Source organism: Epinephelus fuscoguttatus, linkage group LG19, assembly GCF_011397635.1.
Source record: "Epinephelus fuscoguttatus linkage group LG19, E.fuscoguttatus.final_Chr_v1".
Classification (NCBI taxonomy): domain Eukaryota; kingdom Metazoa; phylum Chordata; class Actinopteri; order Perciformes; family Serranidae; genus Epinephelus; species Epinephelus fuscoguttatus.
In genome coordinates, this window is record NC_064770.1 from 36,980,136 (window position 1) to 36,999,867 (window position 19,732).

Below are 19,732 nucleotides of genomic sequence, written 5' to 3' on the forward strand. Positions count from 1 at the left end.
GAGGGGATTGATTTGACTCACTTGTTAGTCAGACAGGAGTCAGGTTAATTTCCAGGGCTGGTACCTGCGGTTATTCCACAGGCTAGTTAGTAACATGTCGGGCAGGAAATCCAAAGTGTGGGATCATTTTGAGAAGGTGAAGGACGAACCCAAGGTGATATGTAAACTCATCTTCATTGGTCGAATACAAACATGACGTATCATCTGAAACATGGAAGTAGCTACATGCCCATTAGCCCACAGCGTCATTAACAGGCGGCTCGCTCAGTGTGTGACGTTCACTTGGAGATAAAATATAGGCCTATATTAATGAAGGTTCATTAGTACGGTTTGTATTTCTCTGTAATGTAGCACAGTGTTAACAATGTTACTGATACTATTCTTTCTCACACCTTCAACTCAAACCACCAAAATATATCATTTCATCATGCGGGTGACTAGTCCACTAATGGCCCTAAATGACAAAGAGTGGTTGACTAGTATAACCCCTGATAAAATAGTATCAGGGGTTATACTAGTCGAGCAAATTTTTCCTCTATTTGTTTGCTGAAACACGTTTTATTGGTGGATTACTTACTCAGATATCTGCTGCCATGTTGTGAACATAAGACAATGTGCTAAAACTTTGAGTTGACTGAACCACAGTTGTGAAAATATCAAAAAGATAAGGGCTGGTGATACCACAGCACCCCGGCATAGTTGCCTGTGGTTGGAAAATTTCCAGTTGAGGATGATGGTGCTTGGTAGGTTGTCAGCCCAACCCTGTGCTGACATATCTGCAGGCGGTGAGGGATGCGTCGCCGTCACCACAGCTGCTTATTTGGATTGAATATGATCGATACTTTAACACATTGGCTGTCTCTTTCTTTAGCTCCTCTGGCTTCCATTCACATTATCACTGTGTTTTTATAACCAAGGGAAACTAGATATGATGCCTAGTCGGGTTGTGGCATTTACACTACAGGAGACATCTCAGTACTTGAGTGATTGGAAAAAACCCTGACTTTAAGGTGTTCCCCCACATTTGAAACCCAACCTACAGTCTGCTGTTTCAGTCGTCATATGTAATGTCAGCTTCTTTTGTGGTTTTCTGAAGTAATAGACTTGCAAAGTTTGCTAATTTCTATATATATATTTAAGATAAAGCAGGATCTGTGTTTATATATATATATATCTATAACATATTACATGTTTGTGTTACTGACATGTTTTAAAATTACAAAATATAAGTTTCTTACTTGTTTGTTTAATGAGCCTAATGAGCCATGCTGCTGTTAACCCTGCTGTTAGCATCTTTAGCCCCTTATACACTGCCTCTTCAAGGTGGGAATTTAGTGCCACCTTGCAGTTCTGTATAAAGCATTGGTTCCCAACTGGTCCAGCCACGAGGGTCAGATTTCTGCTCAGTCATTAGTTCAAGGTCCACTCAGTTTAATACATTCAGTGTCATACTTGCATCTGTTAGTTTGCTGTCTCTATCAAGTAGCTGTCCAATAGTCAGTCACTGCACAACAGGAAACAGCACTTGTCTTTTACAAACTTGACACCGTCACAAAGTCAGTTGCCGTCCATTTTTAATGGACCTGCAACCCACTTTTGCACTGAGGCCCAACAGTTGGGAACCCCTGGTATAAAGGATACAATTGAGGAATGGGGGACAGAGTTACCTTGCCTTTAAGCCACCATCAGAGCATCTGATGGTGGCTTAAAGGCGAGATAACGCTGATTCAGAGGTAGTAACAGCACCGAAACAACGTCTGTGTAAAAGGGACAGTGTGCAGGACGGGATCATGACAGCACAGGTAGGACATTTTGACAAGAAGTAATGCATGCAAGCAATTGCAGGAGATTTAAAAAGTAGCTGGTAGCAGTTAACAGCTAGCTCGAAGTAGCACAGCGGCCGAAGATGTCTTCCAATTGGGAAAACAATGAGATCTGGGAGCTTTCTACCCTCTGAGCAGAGGATGAGATCAGCCACCATGTCACAGGGATGGTACATGATTGTTACTGCCACGTTATGCTGTTATTATTGTTTAGAAAGCATGTATCTTACATGTCACACTAGAGGCCAACGCTTTTGTGTTACACGTCACGCCCATCACACCTCTGTTGCTTCTGGGATCCCGTCATGCTGTCTAAAATCACACTCTGGAGCGACATGATGCCACTGTAATTTGGTTCTGTGTGAAAATGCAAAGGCGGCATAAAGAAGGGACTTCATAGCGACCTTGTTGTGTGATATTTGTGTAAAAGAAGGCAGTTGAAACACAGTCATCCCACGACACCACAATAGTGTATGTGAGCATATGTTCCACTGCACCAAGGACGTGACCTCGATTCATTTCACTTGGATGTCAGCTAAGTTTTACTGTGTGCTCTAGTGTTGCAGGTTTACACATGGGATAAAGCCTTAGCCCATATATTGAATAATTATAATTCATCTTCTGCATCAGACATTGAAAATTAAAAATTAGATCGAGATACCCCAATGCAAACAGTGGCTTTTTATTTTAATCGCCTGGAAAATTCACTTAAGCATCTTAGCAATTCATATAAGCTCAGGCGTACAGTATACTGCAGCACCTGCTGTGCTCTATTATTAACTTTGGTTGTAGACCGGGTAATTATGTAAGGTTACTCAAGTTCATGATGACTGGTGGCATGTTGTGCTGTCTCCTTCTCAACAATGATAACATGCATTTTTTTTTTTTAGTTTTTTTTTTTTTTTTTTTCCCCGCACACACATGAAACTGCTGATAGGGAAAAAACAAGCAACATGTCAGGAGAGGTCAAGACGCCCCGGGCTCATACAGCGGACCTACCTTCAGGAGAAAAACAAACAATAATAAAAAAGTGAAAAAGAAACCAAACTAACATAATTCAGAAGAAATTCACAGAAGAAACACAACAAGAAACACACTGTGCAGAGGAACTAACCAATCAGTGGACAACAAACCAATTAAAACAAAACACAACTCAAAGAAAAGAAGACAAAAAAATATTTATACACATGACGAAATAATCACACATCATGAATTAAATGTGATAATAATTCCCCTTTTTGTACTTGTGAACTTTGCCGTTCTGTATCTGTACATCACGATATCTCAGGGAGTACAGGCCATGTTTCCTTTTGTCGAAGGGAAAGGGAAGCTGATCAGCCTTTCTACTACTGTATGAATGATTTGGATTATTAAATTATAAAAAGTTTTTAAATGATGATTGTAGAGAAGAAGGCAGGAACATATAATTATGAATATTTATGTTATATATTGAACTGACCAGTGGAGTTTGAGAAAGATGCCAATCTTACAAATCGTTTTTGATGCAGATAAAGTTAATGAATATTGAAGAGTTATGTATTTGCTCCCAAAATATTACCCTAAATCAAAGAGGGATAAATCATAGAATTATATTAAGTTAATGAATTGCATTGTGAGGAATCTTGTGATTTATTATCAGTAATATTATAGTGAAAAGTAATCTTATATGGCTGCTCTGTTTAAGTGGTGATACATAACGTAGAGAACCCTCATTCTGCTTTATTGGACCATTCTGATGTTCTTGCTGTTGTTATCTTGTCAGAAATTAAATGAAAACTCTAATATCTGCCTCTGATTTTTACAACTGCAGAGTCAGTCTACTTAACAATCACACTCAATGTCAATCTTTAAAGAGTAGTTCGACCGGTTAATAAAGTTTCTGTTTTCGGTTTGGAGGTCAGAGTGCAGAGTGGAAGCTTGCCAACCAGTAGGCTTGAGCCTGAGTCGTGAGGCTGAAGCGTTTGTCTCTGCGACTGCTCGGCATCTCTTCCACCTACAGTCCTGTCGAAGAGCACATTCTGCACTCCTACAGCGTTTGTTGCTTTGATGTTTGTTTTAAAGTATCTCAGCTCTAAGTGGTGGAATTGGAGCTGTTTAGTTTGTGTGTATGTTTGTTTATGCATTAGACATGTTAAGGCCCCTAAACACCATGCCAACGTCTGGCTGTTGGCCGGTCACTGGGTGTCTATGGCCAGTAATCACACATAGTTTCTGCAATGTGTGTGTTTGGCACGTTGGCACGAGTCTTCCCTTCCAGATGGAGCTGAGCATGTTGGATCTGTAGAGGCAGTCGGTGAAAACATGACTGAATGGCTTTTAATGACACCAGTTATTGTGGTTTCTTTTTACTTTTTAATGCTGCCGTTTTAGCCTTGCTAACATCTTGGCTCATCTGATCACGATGTCTGTCTGTCAGTTCACCACTTTGGTTCAGAAGGAAATATCTAGACAACTATTTTTATAGATTACATATAGATTAAATTTCGTCTCAAGGATTTCCACTACTTATATTGGTGATCCCCTGATATTTCCCCCGCCATCTAGGACTGTTGGAATACAATTTAGGACTGCAATATAAATTGAATAGTATAATAGATTAGATTACCATTCTAATTTGTATTTTCTGTCTTTTTTATAATTGTGTTGGCTAATTTTAATGAATCTTGTCCTTTCATTCTCACCTTGCTGCTCCATCTCCTTGGACAGATTGGACACTGTGCTTCAAGAGTGTGGTGCTCTGAATAACCAAATGGTATATTCCAACAGTGCTCTAAATTTCAGGGTTTCTATGGTTTTGAAATTCCAGGAAAATTTATGCTAGCGGGGCGATTCAGCGCTTATTTTAATGACGTGTTGCATATGGGTTTTGGTTCTATGACGACAATATCTTGAGACTAACATTAGCCAGGTAGCTAACGTGACACGACATTAACAAGAGGGTTGACACAGTTAACTTCAAGCTTTACAAAGCTAACAGTGATAAAAGAACACTCTCCAGCAACATCCAGTGTCCACCAGCCAATCTTCTCCCAAAAAATTAGCTATTTTGTCTTTTTTGTGACAGTAGACAGCAGCCGTGTTAAAGAAGCGGCTGTTACGTCACCGGTGTCTTTCTGAAAAGTTGAAGAATGCGTTGAAAGAAGACACGAGAAAGACTCGTGCCATTGGCAATGCATACCCTGTGTTATAAAGTGTATAGATACAAAATAAGTATTATTAGTAGGCTAAATTTGAGCATTGAAATGTGAGTAAAATTTGAAAATAAAAAATTTTATGGAATGAAATTCAAATGGGATTACAGCAGAAGATTGAATGGCTCTAACAGCGTTAATATTTTTGGTAAAAATGTTTTGTAAAATTTACTACAGGCGTTCATGTTTCCCAGACAATGAATCCTGCAAACTGTGGTGACTCCCACATGACTTTTTATGTAGCGCCATTAGCATGCTAACACGCTAAACTGAAGTTATGGTCATTCGGCCAGCTAAACATCAACTTGCTAGCAGTATCATTGCTAGCATGTTAGCATGCTGATGTCTGCATTTAGCACAGCTGTGCCAAAATACAAAATAGGGTCCCATAGTTTAAGCTGGGGTCAAAATGAAGATGTGAAAATATGCTTTCAGTATTACAAATTGTTTTCCCCCGGTGTCTCCCTCTGCCGGCTGTCAGTTGAGTAACCGCTCTTACTCGTATTAAACTATCAAATTAGCAAAATAAAATGAGAGAAATCCACCAATAAATGGCTCAAAAACAAAACTTGGCTATCTACTCAGCCAATTGCAAATATATACATCCAGTCACCCAAACCTACGCTTTACAGAGCAAATATCACGGCTGCAGACTCTTAGTCTTGTTATCCTTCACATACAGTAGACCACAAGCTGACAATGCCCGAGCAAATGTGAGCAGAGAACTGCATGTCGGCAGTCAGCTGGCCGAAAGGCCTCGCAGTGTTGAATCAGGCTGCCTTTGTAGGCACTAGTTCTTAAAGGTTGGTTTGGTGTGTCAACATACAGCCCAGAGGCTGAGGCCCTTTGTGTGAGTCTTGGCTCACCCAGTGCCACATTGAGCAGCATAAACACGCTCACGCCATGTCACTCTTCCCGTCTCTCTGTGTATCATACTCCAATGTCTATAAGTCCACTGTGTTACACATGTACATACACATACAGACATACCTACCCCCCCTCTCCCCCAATGTCAGCCAACTTATGTTTTCGGTCCAAGGCCACTCCCTGATCCAGAAATGCTGGTCTTGTGCAGGGTTAGCAGCTGGGGGAGGCAGTGACAGCTGGCATTCTGCAGGCTCACTGGAGCAAATAGACCCAGGTCACTCACACTACACTGGGGCCAATTGGACAGCTGTCCTGGGCTGGGCGACTGGGAAATTATGAATTTAAGGGAGAGGAAGAGGAAGGCAAAGATCTAGGAAGAATGTTAAGTCTAATATACATTGATAACAGTCTCCTTTTGTCAGATGTTTTCTGTTTGTCGGTGAGCTGCTTTTTCCTCCTGCAGAAAACTCCCCTCAGTGATGCTGCATTTAGGATTGCGTGTCTGCCTCAGCCAAAAATGTCCCTTTTTTTTCTTTTGAATTATGCAGATGAGCTGTGATCAAAGCCAGTGAAAGAAATTGCTTTTAACAAACTTGACTCATGTAATTCTCCTGAGTAAAACTCGAGTCATTCTTCAGTACAAGATTGTGTCTGTCTGGATGAGAGCGGTGAGATTAATGCGAGCAGTGCTTCACTTCAAGCTGCTCAGAGAATCACACAAGTGACAGCATGGTTGTGTGACATGTGCATCACATCCCTTTGCTTTTTTTGTTGCTTCTCAGGCTTTATATACTGGGCTTAGACTCTCAAATGGGCTTTGACTGGATTTTGCAACATCATTCAGACGGAGGCTGAGTGACTCAGTGCTGTTGCTTAGTTTTCCTTTGAAATTTGTACATGTCTAGATGTTGCCGAAATGCAATACTGTTACTGGAAGGAAGCATATTGTGCTCTAGTTTTCCTCATTGACGTATGACAGTTAATCAGCGGTTTTCTTTTACAAACTAGAAATTAACACTCAAATAATCCACATTTACTGAGGGACTTGACATTTCGAAATTGCTACGGGGGAAAAAAAACACTTTGTGTATGAATTGAACAACACTCATGGACACCTTTTTGTAGATAAATCAGCTGCTGCGGCGTGAAGGTTAATTTCTTTGAGCACGACCCGTCTCTCATAAGCACTCTCATGCACAGCCAAGTGCACATTAACCCAGACACACACCAATGCACCACCAGCCCAACACACCTGCACTGTGGCTGCACTTAGTCAGACATGAATGCCCTCACAGATGCAGGGCTGCAGACTGCCACCAATTTTTGTGACCTTTTTTGGAGACAGTGCTACAAAATGTTATAACGAGGAGCACCAGTGCGACTTACAAATATGCCTCTCATTTATTTATTTATTTTTTAATCATCGTATATATTGTGAAAGACTGGGAGGAAGCAAGAATTAGTGTGTGTGTGGGTGTGTATTGCTTCTTGAACAATGTCACTACGTCTGGCATCTGATTTGACCACGAACATGCTAAATTGACCCACAGTCTTTTTCTCAGTCAGCTAAGTTGGATCAAATCCTGTCAAACTTTGTTTTTGTGGCCATCCAGACGTAGTGAGTGATGTTTCTGCATCAAACCAGACACCACTAAAACTGGAGTGCCCCCATATTCTGACCTTTATGGCAGATATATTGGGGGATGTTCATGTGACTGTCTGCTTTATAAAATAAGAATCTTGACAATAATTACATTTAAATTAAATATTTTATCTGTAACAATTTTAAAAATGTCCAAAATTGAAGTCCAAAATTTGCTGCTACATTTCTAAATACTTGATGTGTAAACTTGTGCCCAGTTTTTGCAAAATCTTATTGTGTGTGACTAAGAACTCACATTGTCGTTAGATGTGAGACAGGTTGAGAATTTAGTCTTTTAGGCAAACTGTTTCAAACTCTCCCAGTGTATGGTAGGTATTAGTCTTTAGCCCCGAGCAGCGTGTGTTACTGATGTATGGATATGTGTTTGGATAAATGAGTCTCTGTAGCTGAAGGTGCAGGTCACACACAGACACATTATTGGTCCTTTTAATTAGAAGCTGTCTTTGAAGCGTTTCAAATTGTATTTGTTAGATTGTATTTGCCTGCTGCTCTCCACTGTTTGTTTTGTAGTTTCCTAATATTTACCCAGCAGCTCTCTAAACCACTGCTCTGAATTCACAGGAAATTAAATCAAATGGCTTGAAGCTAAGTTTAGGAGGCTGATTGCTGTCCGCTGTTGACACGTGTGTTTGGCGCTAACCTGAACGTCTCCTCTTTCTCTTTTTGTGTTACCACCAGGTATTAAATGAAGAGTGTGATCAGAACTGGTACAAGGCAGAGCTAAATGGAAAAGATGGCTTCATTCCCAAGAATTACATAGAGATGAAGGCCCATCCGTAAGTATTGTGCATATCAGTTTTCAGTTATGCACCTGTGTCTTTATATCAAAGTGTGCTGTATACTGCATGTGTCAAACGGTATATGACATTACATGTTTTTCTTCTCCCTCTCTGCCTGTACTTGACATGTTGCCTGTCAGGTGCTCACGATGGCTACTTTTGTGGGGCAATATATGCGATGGTCCGACAAGCTGTCAGAGTAAACATGGAGCCCACACTGTAACTAACTGCACTCCCTGAAGAAATATGATCATATTTTTGGAAGAATGAAAGAGTGATTCCAGAGAGAAGCAGACAGAGGGGTCTACAGTCTGTGTTTGAAGGATATATCCAGGATGTCAAACTGACTCAGCAGCAACAACAGGTTAAAAAGACAAAGATAGTTAGAAGCTAAAGCCGAACTATAGGCTACAGATCACAGTGTAAAAGTGAACCACCACATCACTGCTGATCGCCACACAAGACAATGAATATAAAGGGAAACTTTGCTGATATTGAACCAGCTGTGTGGCATCGCAGTGTGTGCAGATGAACAGTGTTTGGCTGCCAGCACCTGGACCTCTACCCCTGGGCGGGCAGGGATCTCCAGGGAAAGTCAAACAACGTTCATCTGCGCACACCGCGATGACACACAGCTGGTTGAATCTGAGCAAAGTTTCCCTGCTTCCCTTCACTGGTTCCTGTACAGCAGGGTCGCTCTTTGTTTCACTGTTAAAATCATTAAAAAGCAAAAGCAGCATGTGTATACATTCAGTAGGCTATATCTTCAGTAGCTAGCTAGCTAACCCTACACTTTTCAGGGTTTGATTTTGGTTTTGGAACAGGGAAGAAACGTATATCTTTTTCCAACCTCTCCAGGTAACGAGTGTCATTAATACACAACGTGCCCCAGACACAACATTTAGCTCCAAATCCACAACACCAGCCTGAAAGTGACGGAAATCTGACACAATGGAGCAAAGCTGTGGTGTTGTCGGACCCTGGTCTGAGCCGGCTCGATGCTCTGCTATGATTGGCCAGTCTGCGTCCGGGGGGTGGGACTTAGCTATGGGTCAGTTGCAATAAACAATAATATTGTCACTTTGAGACCATTTTATGCCACTGATATTATAATGCAATAGCATAAAAATGCAGTTAACACCCTTTCAAACAGCAATTAAACTATAATTGTTAAAGAATATTCAGACATTGGAACTGAAATATTTAAAAAAAAATCTTTTTCTAGAAAGTATTTAAGGCCTGTTAAGAAATACAAGAAAGTAAAGCTGTATGAAATAATAGTATCTTTTTAGGAGTAACCCAGAAACACTTAGTTTGAGTGTACAAAAACAAAACCAAGTGATGCCTCTTGCAACTAATGCTTAGCGAAGCTCCAGGAACATCGCAGTTACCTCCAGAATCCTGCCCGTTGTGCTGCAGTCGGCTCCCACAGATGGACGACCTGGGAGTCGGTGGTGTGCTGGTGGATTTACGGCTGACTTTTTGGCTTATTGCTAGATGTTGGCAAGCTAACAACCATCAGGATTTTGCCTCTTCCATTCAAAAAGTGCAGCTGCAGGCTACCACCAAGCTACACTATGTCATCTTTTAAGTGTTGTCTAATTTTTCTTAAGACTCACGCAGGTAGGCGGGGTGGAGAGAGAAAAAAATGGAGAATCCCTGTGTCCAGGTCTTAAAGTGGTCACACAAATCCTGCTGTTTATTCTGGCATTATGTTGGCTGAATCTTATGTAAACAAAAACTCATGTAAATGTGACAGGCAGTATCGAGGTCAAGGTCATGTCCATCTATCGTACATAAAGTGATAACGTAACTATCATGACAGGTCTAAGGAGGCTTCAATTGAATCCATGCTGTTCACGGTTATGAGACTTGATTGTATGTGATGCCTTGGTCAAGTGTGTGTGTGTGTGTGTGTGTGTGTGTGTGTGTGTGTGTGGGTTAAACCACTTCAGAGAAGGCCTGGCAGGATCCTTAGAGGACATTACCTCTGGACCTGCGTTAAGTGCCAGATTAGCTCTCTCTTTATTAATGTGCTCGAGGCCTCTCACGCTTAATTGAATATTGACCTTATTGCATCATTGCTGGGGTGCAATCAGATGTACCTTCTTTCTGTTTTGTTTTGTTTTTTTTTTTGCAGTGGGGGGTTGTCATTGAGTCAGGCTTCTTGTGCTTTTTCTACTGCTCTCGTGTCTGCCCTGTGAACCAGAGCAACAACAATACTGTTCACTGTCCGGTCTTTATTATGGTTACGGGGAATCAATATTTGGCCAGCCTCATAGATCTGTAACACTGAACCTCTTTAATCGTTATAATGAAGGCTCTCCAGGGTGTTACAGCTTTTTTTTTTTAAAGATTATTTTTATTGGCTTTTTGCCTTTATTGACAGGACAGAGGGTGAAATGGGGAGACAGAGAGAGAGTGGGGACTGACATGCAGCAAAGGGCCAAGAGCCGGATTCGAACCCACGGCCGCTGCAGCGAGGCAGTGCCTCTGTACATGGGGCGCTGGCACTATCCACTACGCTACAGACACCCCAAGTGTTACAGCTTTTATACAAAGTTTTCAACACATTCAACTGATGTTTTCGTGCGTGATAAGATACATATAGAAAGGCAGCACACACAATACAACTCTGCGAGCTGCTTCCACTCGTGAGGTAAATTTCACCCTTTGAGTTGATAATTAATTTAATATCACTCTCATCAGGAGTTTGGGATTAATTTTACTGCAAGCTACTCGTCCTGACCACATCGAAGAGAGCAGGAAAGGCTGTGACATTCAGCAGGCTGTGCATGTGCACGAAGTGGCATTTCTACACTTGAGAAGATCTGACCTGGGTTTTAGATGGTGAAGGATTACAAATACTTTGATTCACAGTTTGTGGATTTGAACAGATTTCTCTTAAGTAGGCCTGTCACGATAATTCTGACCTGTACTACAATATATATGGACATGACCTTGAACATTTGTTAACCTCTGTATTGCCTGTTGTGTTTAAATGTGGGCTTTTGGTTACATGAGAATGTCATCAACATGATGCCAAAATAAACAGCAGGATTTTCCCGACCATTATAAGACTTGACTGCAGCGATTCTCCCCCTTTTTTTCCCCACTCTTACCCCACCTACCTGCGTGAGTCCAAAGAAAAATCAAAGACGACACAGTCTAGCTTGCAGGTAGCCTACAGCTGCACTTTTGGAGTAGAAGAGGGACAGTTCTGAGTCTGTAGCTTTTCAACCCTGTCAACAAGCCAAAGAGTCCATCATTTGTAGTTGTACCTCCAACGACTTCATCCTCCATTCAGTAAATCCATCAGCAAACCATCAGGCTCCCAGGCCGTCCTTTCCCGGGAGCCAACCGCAGCGCACCGGCAGGATTGTGTAGGTAGCTGCTGTTCCCGGAGCTTCGCTAAGCTTGTCTGTTAGTCACAAGACGCATCACTGGGTTTTGTTTTGTTGGCCAAATTTTGTATCAAGTCTCATACTGAGTATTTTTGAGCTACTTGTGTAAAGGTACTGTACTTTGATATGTACTTTCATGTATATAATAACTAGGGCTGCCCCCTGATAGTTGACTAGAAAGGTCATTAGTCAGCACAATTTCATTGGTCGCTTAGTTGCAGAAAAAACAAACAAATGTGAAACTCTATTAGAAGCTGCGCCTTGTCAAAATAAATCCAAACCTATATGACTGGACCATGTGTGACTTTAATTTGAAAGGACAGACACAGGAAGTGTCCACGCTCAGCAGTCAGACAGGAGTCAGGTTAGTTTCCAGGGCTGGTACCTGCGGTTATTCCACAGGCTAGTTAATAACATGTCGGGCAGGAAATCCAAAGTGTGGGATCATTTTGAGAAGGTGAAGGACGAACCCAAGGTGATATGTAAACTCATCTTCATTGGTCGACTACAAACATGACGTATCATGTGAAACATGGAAGTAGCTACATGCCCATTAGCCCACAGCGTCATTAACAGGCAGCTCGCTCAGTGTGTGACGTGCACTTGGAGATAAAATATAGGCCTATATTAATGAAGGTTCATTAGTACGGTTTGTATTTCTCTGTAATGTAGCACAGTGTTAACAATGTTACTGATACTATTCTCTCTCACACCTTCAACTCAAACCACCAAAATATATCATTTAATCATTACATTCATATCAGAAACATGCAGGAGACTAGTCCACTGATGGACCCTGATGAGGACTGTTGGGCGACTGGGAAAATTCTTAGTCGGGGGCAGCCTTAGACAATATATCGTCAGACAGAAGTAGTTATATTGACAGTATGGCTGAATCCATTCTTAAAACAAGCAGATAATGAGGTCATTGACTGTGTGTTTCCTCAGCCACATATTGTTTCTCTCCAGTTTATCAGTCTGGTCAAGGTTCATGTCGCGTGTCCCACAGCGGTTTGCTTCAAAAACAAAAAAACAGCCTTGCTTTGCTGTCTTGTGTGCATGTTATCGTAGAAGCACAGTTTGAAAACACCGAGCGGAGGCATATTAGGGGAGATGTTAATGGAAACTCAACTCTTCCGGTACCTGCTTTTCAAAGTGCAGATAATTCTGTGTGGGTTTTATTGTGAAATAGTCAGCGAGCCAAAGCCGCACTAAGGCTGGATCCTAGAAGAACCACAAATCACACACTGCAGTGACGATGAGAGGCCATCTAATGTCTCATGTTGTTGGCTTTAATGGGCTTCTTTTTAAGTGTTAGCGCATCCTAGGACGTCATCAGAAGTTGTTGTTGTTGAAATTTTCCTTTAATCAGCCCACTTGTAGGTATGATTTGAGTCAGAGATGTCGTGGTGCAGCAGCAGGAGAACATGGTGCACTACACTGTGATGCTACAGTGCAACCTGTGGGAGTTAGATTTTAGTCAAAAAGTTTATTGTTTCCGGGTGGAATATAGATTTTCTGTGAATGTTTTGATTGAAGAAAACGACCCAGCACAGTTGTGACATTGACAAAGCGGCTGGAGTTTGCCTTCGTCTCCCATTGTGGTGACAACTGAGCGCCACTCTGAAAGAACCAGGCACCCACACAGCACCAGCAGACGTGCACACACAGCTGTGCTATACAGCAGAGCACAATAGAGCGTGGCTCCGCTCCAAGTCAGAGTCCTTTCTGTTTGTAAACAGATCTTCTCCCTGCACAACAGTAATTGTGTTTTTGTGGCTAATGCTTAGGTTCATGTGACAGTCGAAGAATTAGAGTGGAGGAGCAGCATGAAAGCTTGGGAGCGTTCCCCCTCACAGGCGTAGAGGTGTGGGCGTGTGTGTTGCTGATAGTGATGCCAGTCGTCCTCCTCCTCCTGCTGTTTCCTTGGCTCCATTAATTGCTCTGCTATCACTTTTATCAAACAGAGAAAGGGACTCAGTGTGCATGCTCGCTGTGCTGCCAAGCACAGATACAAAGCAGATCAGGAGTTGGCCATTTCATTATTGATTTTCACCTGCGTGTAAAGGAGCCAAGATGTCATCTTTTGGCTGACTGTACTTTTTAATTATTTACACAACTAAGAGCTTTCACTGGTTTTGTCTCCCATTTGTCTCCCGCTCTCTCTCTATCCATCTTAATCACTCTCACTTAGTCCCTCCATCAGGGTTTTCTCACAGTTAGCAGCATATGTGGAAAACTTTCTGACTTTAAGTTCCAGATTTAACCATTTATTTTTACTGCTTCTCGATTTAGAGATTTTTGAAACACAAATGCTTGCGAGTGCACATTTTATGCCTCTGCGCAGGAGGCAGTTTGTCCATCTGTCCGTCTCTCTGGTAAATGCGATATCTCAAGAAAACCTGAAGTAAATTTCCACAAATTTGGCACAAATGTCCACCAGAACTAGAGATGCTCTGATACAAGAGCTTGGCGATATGGCCCACAGTTTATTCCACACTACTGAAGCTGCTCCTCTTTTTGGGACCACGGTGGAGTTGGTAATAATTTCACTTTCAGCCTTACTTGATGTTGCTGTGTGTAACAATATAATGTCAATGTGTCAACAAGTCAAATCAAATCGGTATCAGAATAACTCTAATTTGGACTCAAGGGTTAACTTATTAGAATTTGGTTGTCGAAGGTCACTGTGACCTCAAAAATTCGTACTCTAATCATCAAAAAAAATTACACACAAATAGGATTAAGTGGTGACATTTTATATCTAAAAGGTCAAAGGTCAACCTCACTGCGACATCATAATGTTCTACAAAAACAGTTTTGTGGTCATTATTTAACACCATAACTCAGGAACAGAGGGGAGACATTTGGCTGGATACTGGTGACCCTAATTGTGGGTGTCCACCTTGACACTGAGCTGATTGTATAGATCTTCTGTGCTGCTGTGAGGAGGTAATTCTTGTTTTGTGTCGACTTTCCCACAATAATTAGATAATGACTAATCTGCTTCCTGGTACACGGATGGCTTCACAGGACTGGCCGATGCCTGTGTAACTTTTTCCTTACTTCCTGGTGTGAACATCTGGTGTGGTGTGAACGTCTATCCGCATGATCCAAAGACCACTCAGGAGAAAATACTATGGTTGTGTGTTTGATGTAGCTCACAGACTGAGCAGCTCGGTGGATCTGTGGTTAGCGCTCTCTCCACACTAAAGTCTCCTTCGGTCAAACCTGTTAACCAGCAGATGGTGTGATGTTTGTATGATGTTTGCATGTCTACAGTTTCTTCCCCCCATCTACAGACCTGAAGTTTAGCTGAACTGAAACTCTCAATTGCTCACAGGTGTGAATGTGAGCGTCTGTGTTTTAGCTTCCTGACAGGCCGACACAATCAAAGGCGTATCCCACCTCTTGTTTGCTGCATGATGGGCGAAGCTCCCTCTTTTACACTTCAGACAATAAGCAGTATAATAGAAAAATGGACATAGCAGTGCCTGACACGGACAGTTCACCCTAAAACCAAATATACATATTTTGCCTCTTACCTATACGAAGAAGTCAGTTGAGATTGTTTCGGTGTGAGTTGCTGCATGTTGGAGGTATCAAGTACAGATGTCTGATATCTTTCTAATATAATGGAACCAGATATATGGTTGGGTACCAAACTCAGTACCTTTTAAAGGGTACCGACCAAATTACGTCGCTGCTACTGAGTACCATTCATTTAAAATGAATTGATGCCAAATTTTGGTACCTTGGAGTGCACCTGGCTCAAAACACCTGGTTCAGACACAAGGCGGAAGCACTGCAAAGCTGCCTGCAGAGCTCCGTAGCTGGCTTCCCAGCCTCAAGGCCCTTTGCAGCTGAGTCTACTGAGCGACACCGAGCCGCTGGTTTCAGAAAGGAAGCCACAAAGGGCCCAGACATAGTGAAGCTGGTCACGGAGTTCCACCGGCTTCCCACGGAGCCAAAACTATCGCTGCAGCACAGATGGTTTCAGTCTATTTTGTCTGTTTTCTATTTTATTTCGATTTTATTTCAGAAATAGCATATTGTGGGGTGCCCAGTAGCTCAGTGGTTAGAGTGGGTATTTGTGCACAACGGCATTGGCCTTGCCGCAGTAGCAGGTTCAATTCCAGTCTGCAGCCCTTTGCTGCATGTCATCCCCTCTTTCTCCCTCCTCCTTTAAAAAAAAAATCTAGCATAGTGTCTGCTGTTTGTCGTGTATTCTAAATTTTTTATTATTTATTTTATATTATTCATATTATTTTAAATTACATATATACACACACACACACAAGCAGACAAACAGAGACTTTGCTCTGTGTGTGATTTTAAAAGAGCAGAGGAGCAGTGCAGCTCGTTCAAAAATTCAATTTTCCTAACTAGCCCACAGAAAGAGTAAACTGACGAAAAAAGGTACCGTCTGGTACCAGTATCGAATTCGAGGTACCAGCACCAGTAGCGTTAACGGTTCAAATGTGAACGATCTCCAACCCTTACTAGATGGCACTTGGCTTGTGGTGCTCAAAGCAATGTCTCTTCCCAGAAGTCATAACGTGGTTATTCAAGATAATCCACAGATCTTGTTGTGAGCAGTTTTGCGTAGGATCCATTTCCTTTGTACCAAACTACATCTGCCAACTGCATCATTGTGCAGAAGGAAGCGTGCATCAACTCATGGACGAGAGGCTCGTGCTTGTGACTGCACAACATGTAGACATTAGTTTCGTCCTCCATGTCGGCGCTGTGCCATTAGCTCAGTGGTGCTAGGTGAGGTAGGCATAGATCCACGCTTCTTTCTGCGCTGTGTATTTTCTGGCACATTATATTGGAGAGAAAGCAGACATCTCTACGGCTGATCTCTACCACACTCAACAACTCACAGCAAAGCAATCTAGATTAATAGCACCAAGAGGAAAAAGGTGTATTTTTGGTGTTGAAGTGAACTGTCCCTTTAACGCCACCCAGATTGTGCATAATCAAGCTGTGTTGTTCCGTCATTATATTCACAAGTAAAGTTTTTTACAACTTTCTCAGTAGAAAAAAAGTCATTCAGAGGTCTCTCAGACTGTTGATCCACTCTATACAAGAAGAAGGCCGAGGGGAGGCTTTAGGTCAGTTTAGTCGATGCTAACTTGTACCTGTTTCCTTTCTCCTCCAGGTGGTTCTTCGGGAAGATCCCCCGGGCCAAAGCAGAGGAGATGCTAAACAAACAGAGGCACGACGGGGCCTTCCTCATCAGAGAGAGCGAGAGTGCACCAGGAGACTTCTCCCTCTCTGTGAAGTAAGTCGCACCGGCCACACCAAGTACCACTCAGCGTGGGACATGATTCACACTCACTCTGTTTTCTATAAATACAATTTAGCAATTTATCCTTACATCAGTGTACAGTTTTCTCAGAAGTGATCAAGTTCATGTGTTTCCATACTTGGTATGTCTGAGTCATGAGCTCAGCCGCTTCCTTATTCTTGTGAAGTCTTGGTGCTGCCCTCTGGTGACCAACAGTCACCAGTTATGACTTGTGTTGGACGCCAGCCCTGTGAGTACTTAGTGTTTTAGCTGACACATGCAGAGCTCATTTCCTCTTATCTGCCTCACTCCATTCTGACCTTCCCAAAAGACACACCAGTTCACAGCAGGTCACATGTAACGTTGATGCAAAGATATGGATCCTAATTACTGTCTGGACTGTCCTGACTCCACTTAGTCACGCCAGTGAGAGACTGATGTTCAGCAGTAGCTGACTGATTCATTTGACTAATACTCACCAGTCTGTCATAGACATGTTTAATGCATTTGATAAGCAAGATTAATGTCAGAGTGTTCCACTACCTTTATCTAAAGGTATATTAAAGGAACACTTATTGTGTAACCTCCTATAATGACTATTTCTATATCAGTGGGAATCTCCAGGCACCTCATGATTCAATTCTGATTCAGAGGGTAATGATTCGATAATAAAACGATTATCGATGCATCAAAATGTTTGATTTCAACACATGTATTTTTCTCTTTTAAAATATAGCAGACTGTATTTTTGGTGATCCATAACAGATTATTTTACTTGCATACAGTGTGGCTCTTCTCCAGGTCCCTTTCCCCTTCAACCTACCTCCACACCATCACTTTGGGACCAGGGGGCATTGTGGGATATACATATATGGGATATACACACACGCCTGCATAGGGTCCAGTGTTTGCACAGCCTAGTGTAATATTTCCCCTGAAACAGTTTACAGTTCACCTCCCATTCATAACTGCATTGATGAATGAGTGAGTGAATTTGAAAGCGCCTTACAGTGTCCTGTGTGTATGAGAATAACATGAGGGGGTGGCGGAGTCCGCCACAGCCGCTGTTATTTACATTATGCCAGCAGAGAAGCTGCGAGCAAGCAAAAGCCAAGACACCAGGCAGGGCGAAACAAACTGAGAGATGAATTAGTACAAGTTAACCTTACCTCGTTGGCACTGTAGACTGTCTGGGTGCTACACTGACAGTTAAGTTCCACCTCTTTTGTTCCGTCAGCATCATGTTATGAACATTTACATAATGAATTATTGACATTTGTGAATCGATGGCGAATCTTCCATGTCCGCATCGTGATGCATCTAAGAATCGAGCTTTTTCCCTCACCCTTAGTAAGTAAGTAGTTTTACTTTGCGTAATACTGGAGCTGCTGGTCTACCGTTGCCTTGATCGATAGTTTGCTTGTGTTACTGTGTAACCTTGGTGAATACAAACTAACCCTTTAAAAGACCAAAGTCACACAAGAACTCAAACTAACTGATGGAGCCAGTGGTAGGTCAGCAGCTCCTGCATTTAGTGAGGTGAAATTACAGTTTGGCTTTGAAGAGCATAGAGATGTATTTCACTTTCCATTAAGTTCCCCGTCTGTCTGTTGGTAAGTGCTGAGCATACAACTGGTTAAATGAAATTTTGGTTATATTGCAGGAGTTGTCTCAGAGTTGGTAAACAGATGTTTTGATATAAACTGGTAAAGAAATGAGTGCTGCAGATCTTGGAGTTTCTCTACGGTGTCTAGTTATTTTGTTTGACTGCGTCCATCCAAGCTTTGAGCTGGTTTGTATAGGGAAATGCTAGACAGCTTAAGCTTTGTACCTCGTCAAAGGCAGCAACCTACCATTGAGTAGCTCGGTCCTAAAATTAATGTCGGCATCTGCAGTGAAGCTGAGCCAGGAGGCAAAAGCCCCGTTTCCACCGCAGGAACTTCGGGGTAATTTTACGGGGCTGGGGCCATTGGTGCGTGTCTCCATCGCAGGAACCACCCCCGAGGGACAGAGTTCCGGAGCTTTCACGGGGACTAAACAAGTCCCTGCCTCGGAGTAGGTACTCAGAACGGCCCCGAAAGACTCCTGGCTGGGGCTTGGGGATTACTTGGTGCTGATTGGATATACTCAAGGAGGGATGTGACGTCAACAGAAAGCAACAAAATAGCCGGCATTTTTAAAACTCAGCAGACGAGGGTTAGCTTGTTCATATAGCTTCCGCCACCATGTAAAAAAACCTCACTAAATGGCCCGTGAAAAAATTATTCTTTCCAGCGGATATCTTAGTTAGAACATGATTGAGCTAGCAAAGCAGTTTTTTGTTGCTATGTGTGGTATTTATTCAGTTTCGGGAAATCACGATGTCTAGAAAGCATCAGTGGCTGCAGCTGACAGGGACAGCTAACAGCAGCAGCAAAGCTAACATCAGGACGTCATCTGTTAAAAGCCTCCCGTTGTCGGATACGACATGAAACTACTCCAGTTAGCTCAATCATGTTTTAACTCAGACATCTGCTGGAAAAAAATATTTTTTTCACGGGCCATTTAGTGAGTTAATACAGACACTGCTATCGGCTAACGGCATCCCTACGTCGCCCCGGTCAAAATGGTCGCGCAACGATTACGTCACATTCAGAGGCAGCCCGTAACTTTACAGGAACCTTCCTCGTACTCCGCTCTCTCAGTGGAGACACGGCGGTTGAGAGGGCCGAG

General features: G+C 42.3%; 1 protein-coding gene across 1 annotated transcript in view; it reads left to right on the forward strand.

Moving 5' to 3' along the window:
* The window catches only part of grb2b (growth factor receptor-bound protein 2b), a 54,958-nt gene that overhangs the window by 27,877 nt on the left and 7,349 nt on the right, over positions 1-19,732 (forward strand). The window contains exons 3-4 of the mRNA XM_049560806.1: positions 8,223-8,320; positions 16,892-17,014. Of these exons, the coding sequence (XP_049416763.1) occupies positions 8,223-8,320; positions 16,892-17,014 (221 nt within the window). The remainder of the gene's footprint in view (positions 1-8,222; positions 8,321-16,891; positions 17,015-19,732) is intronic.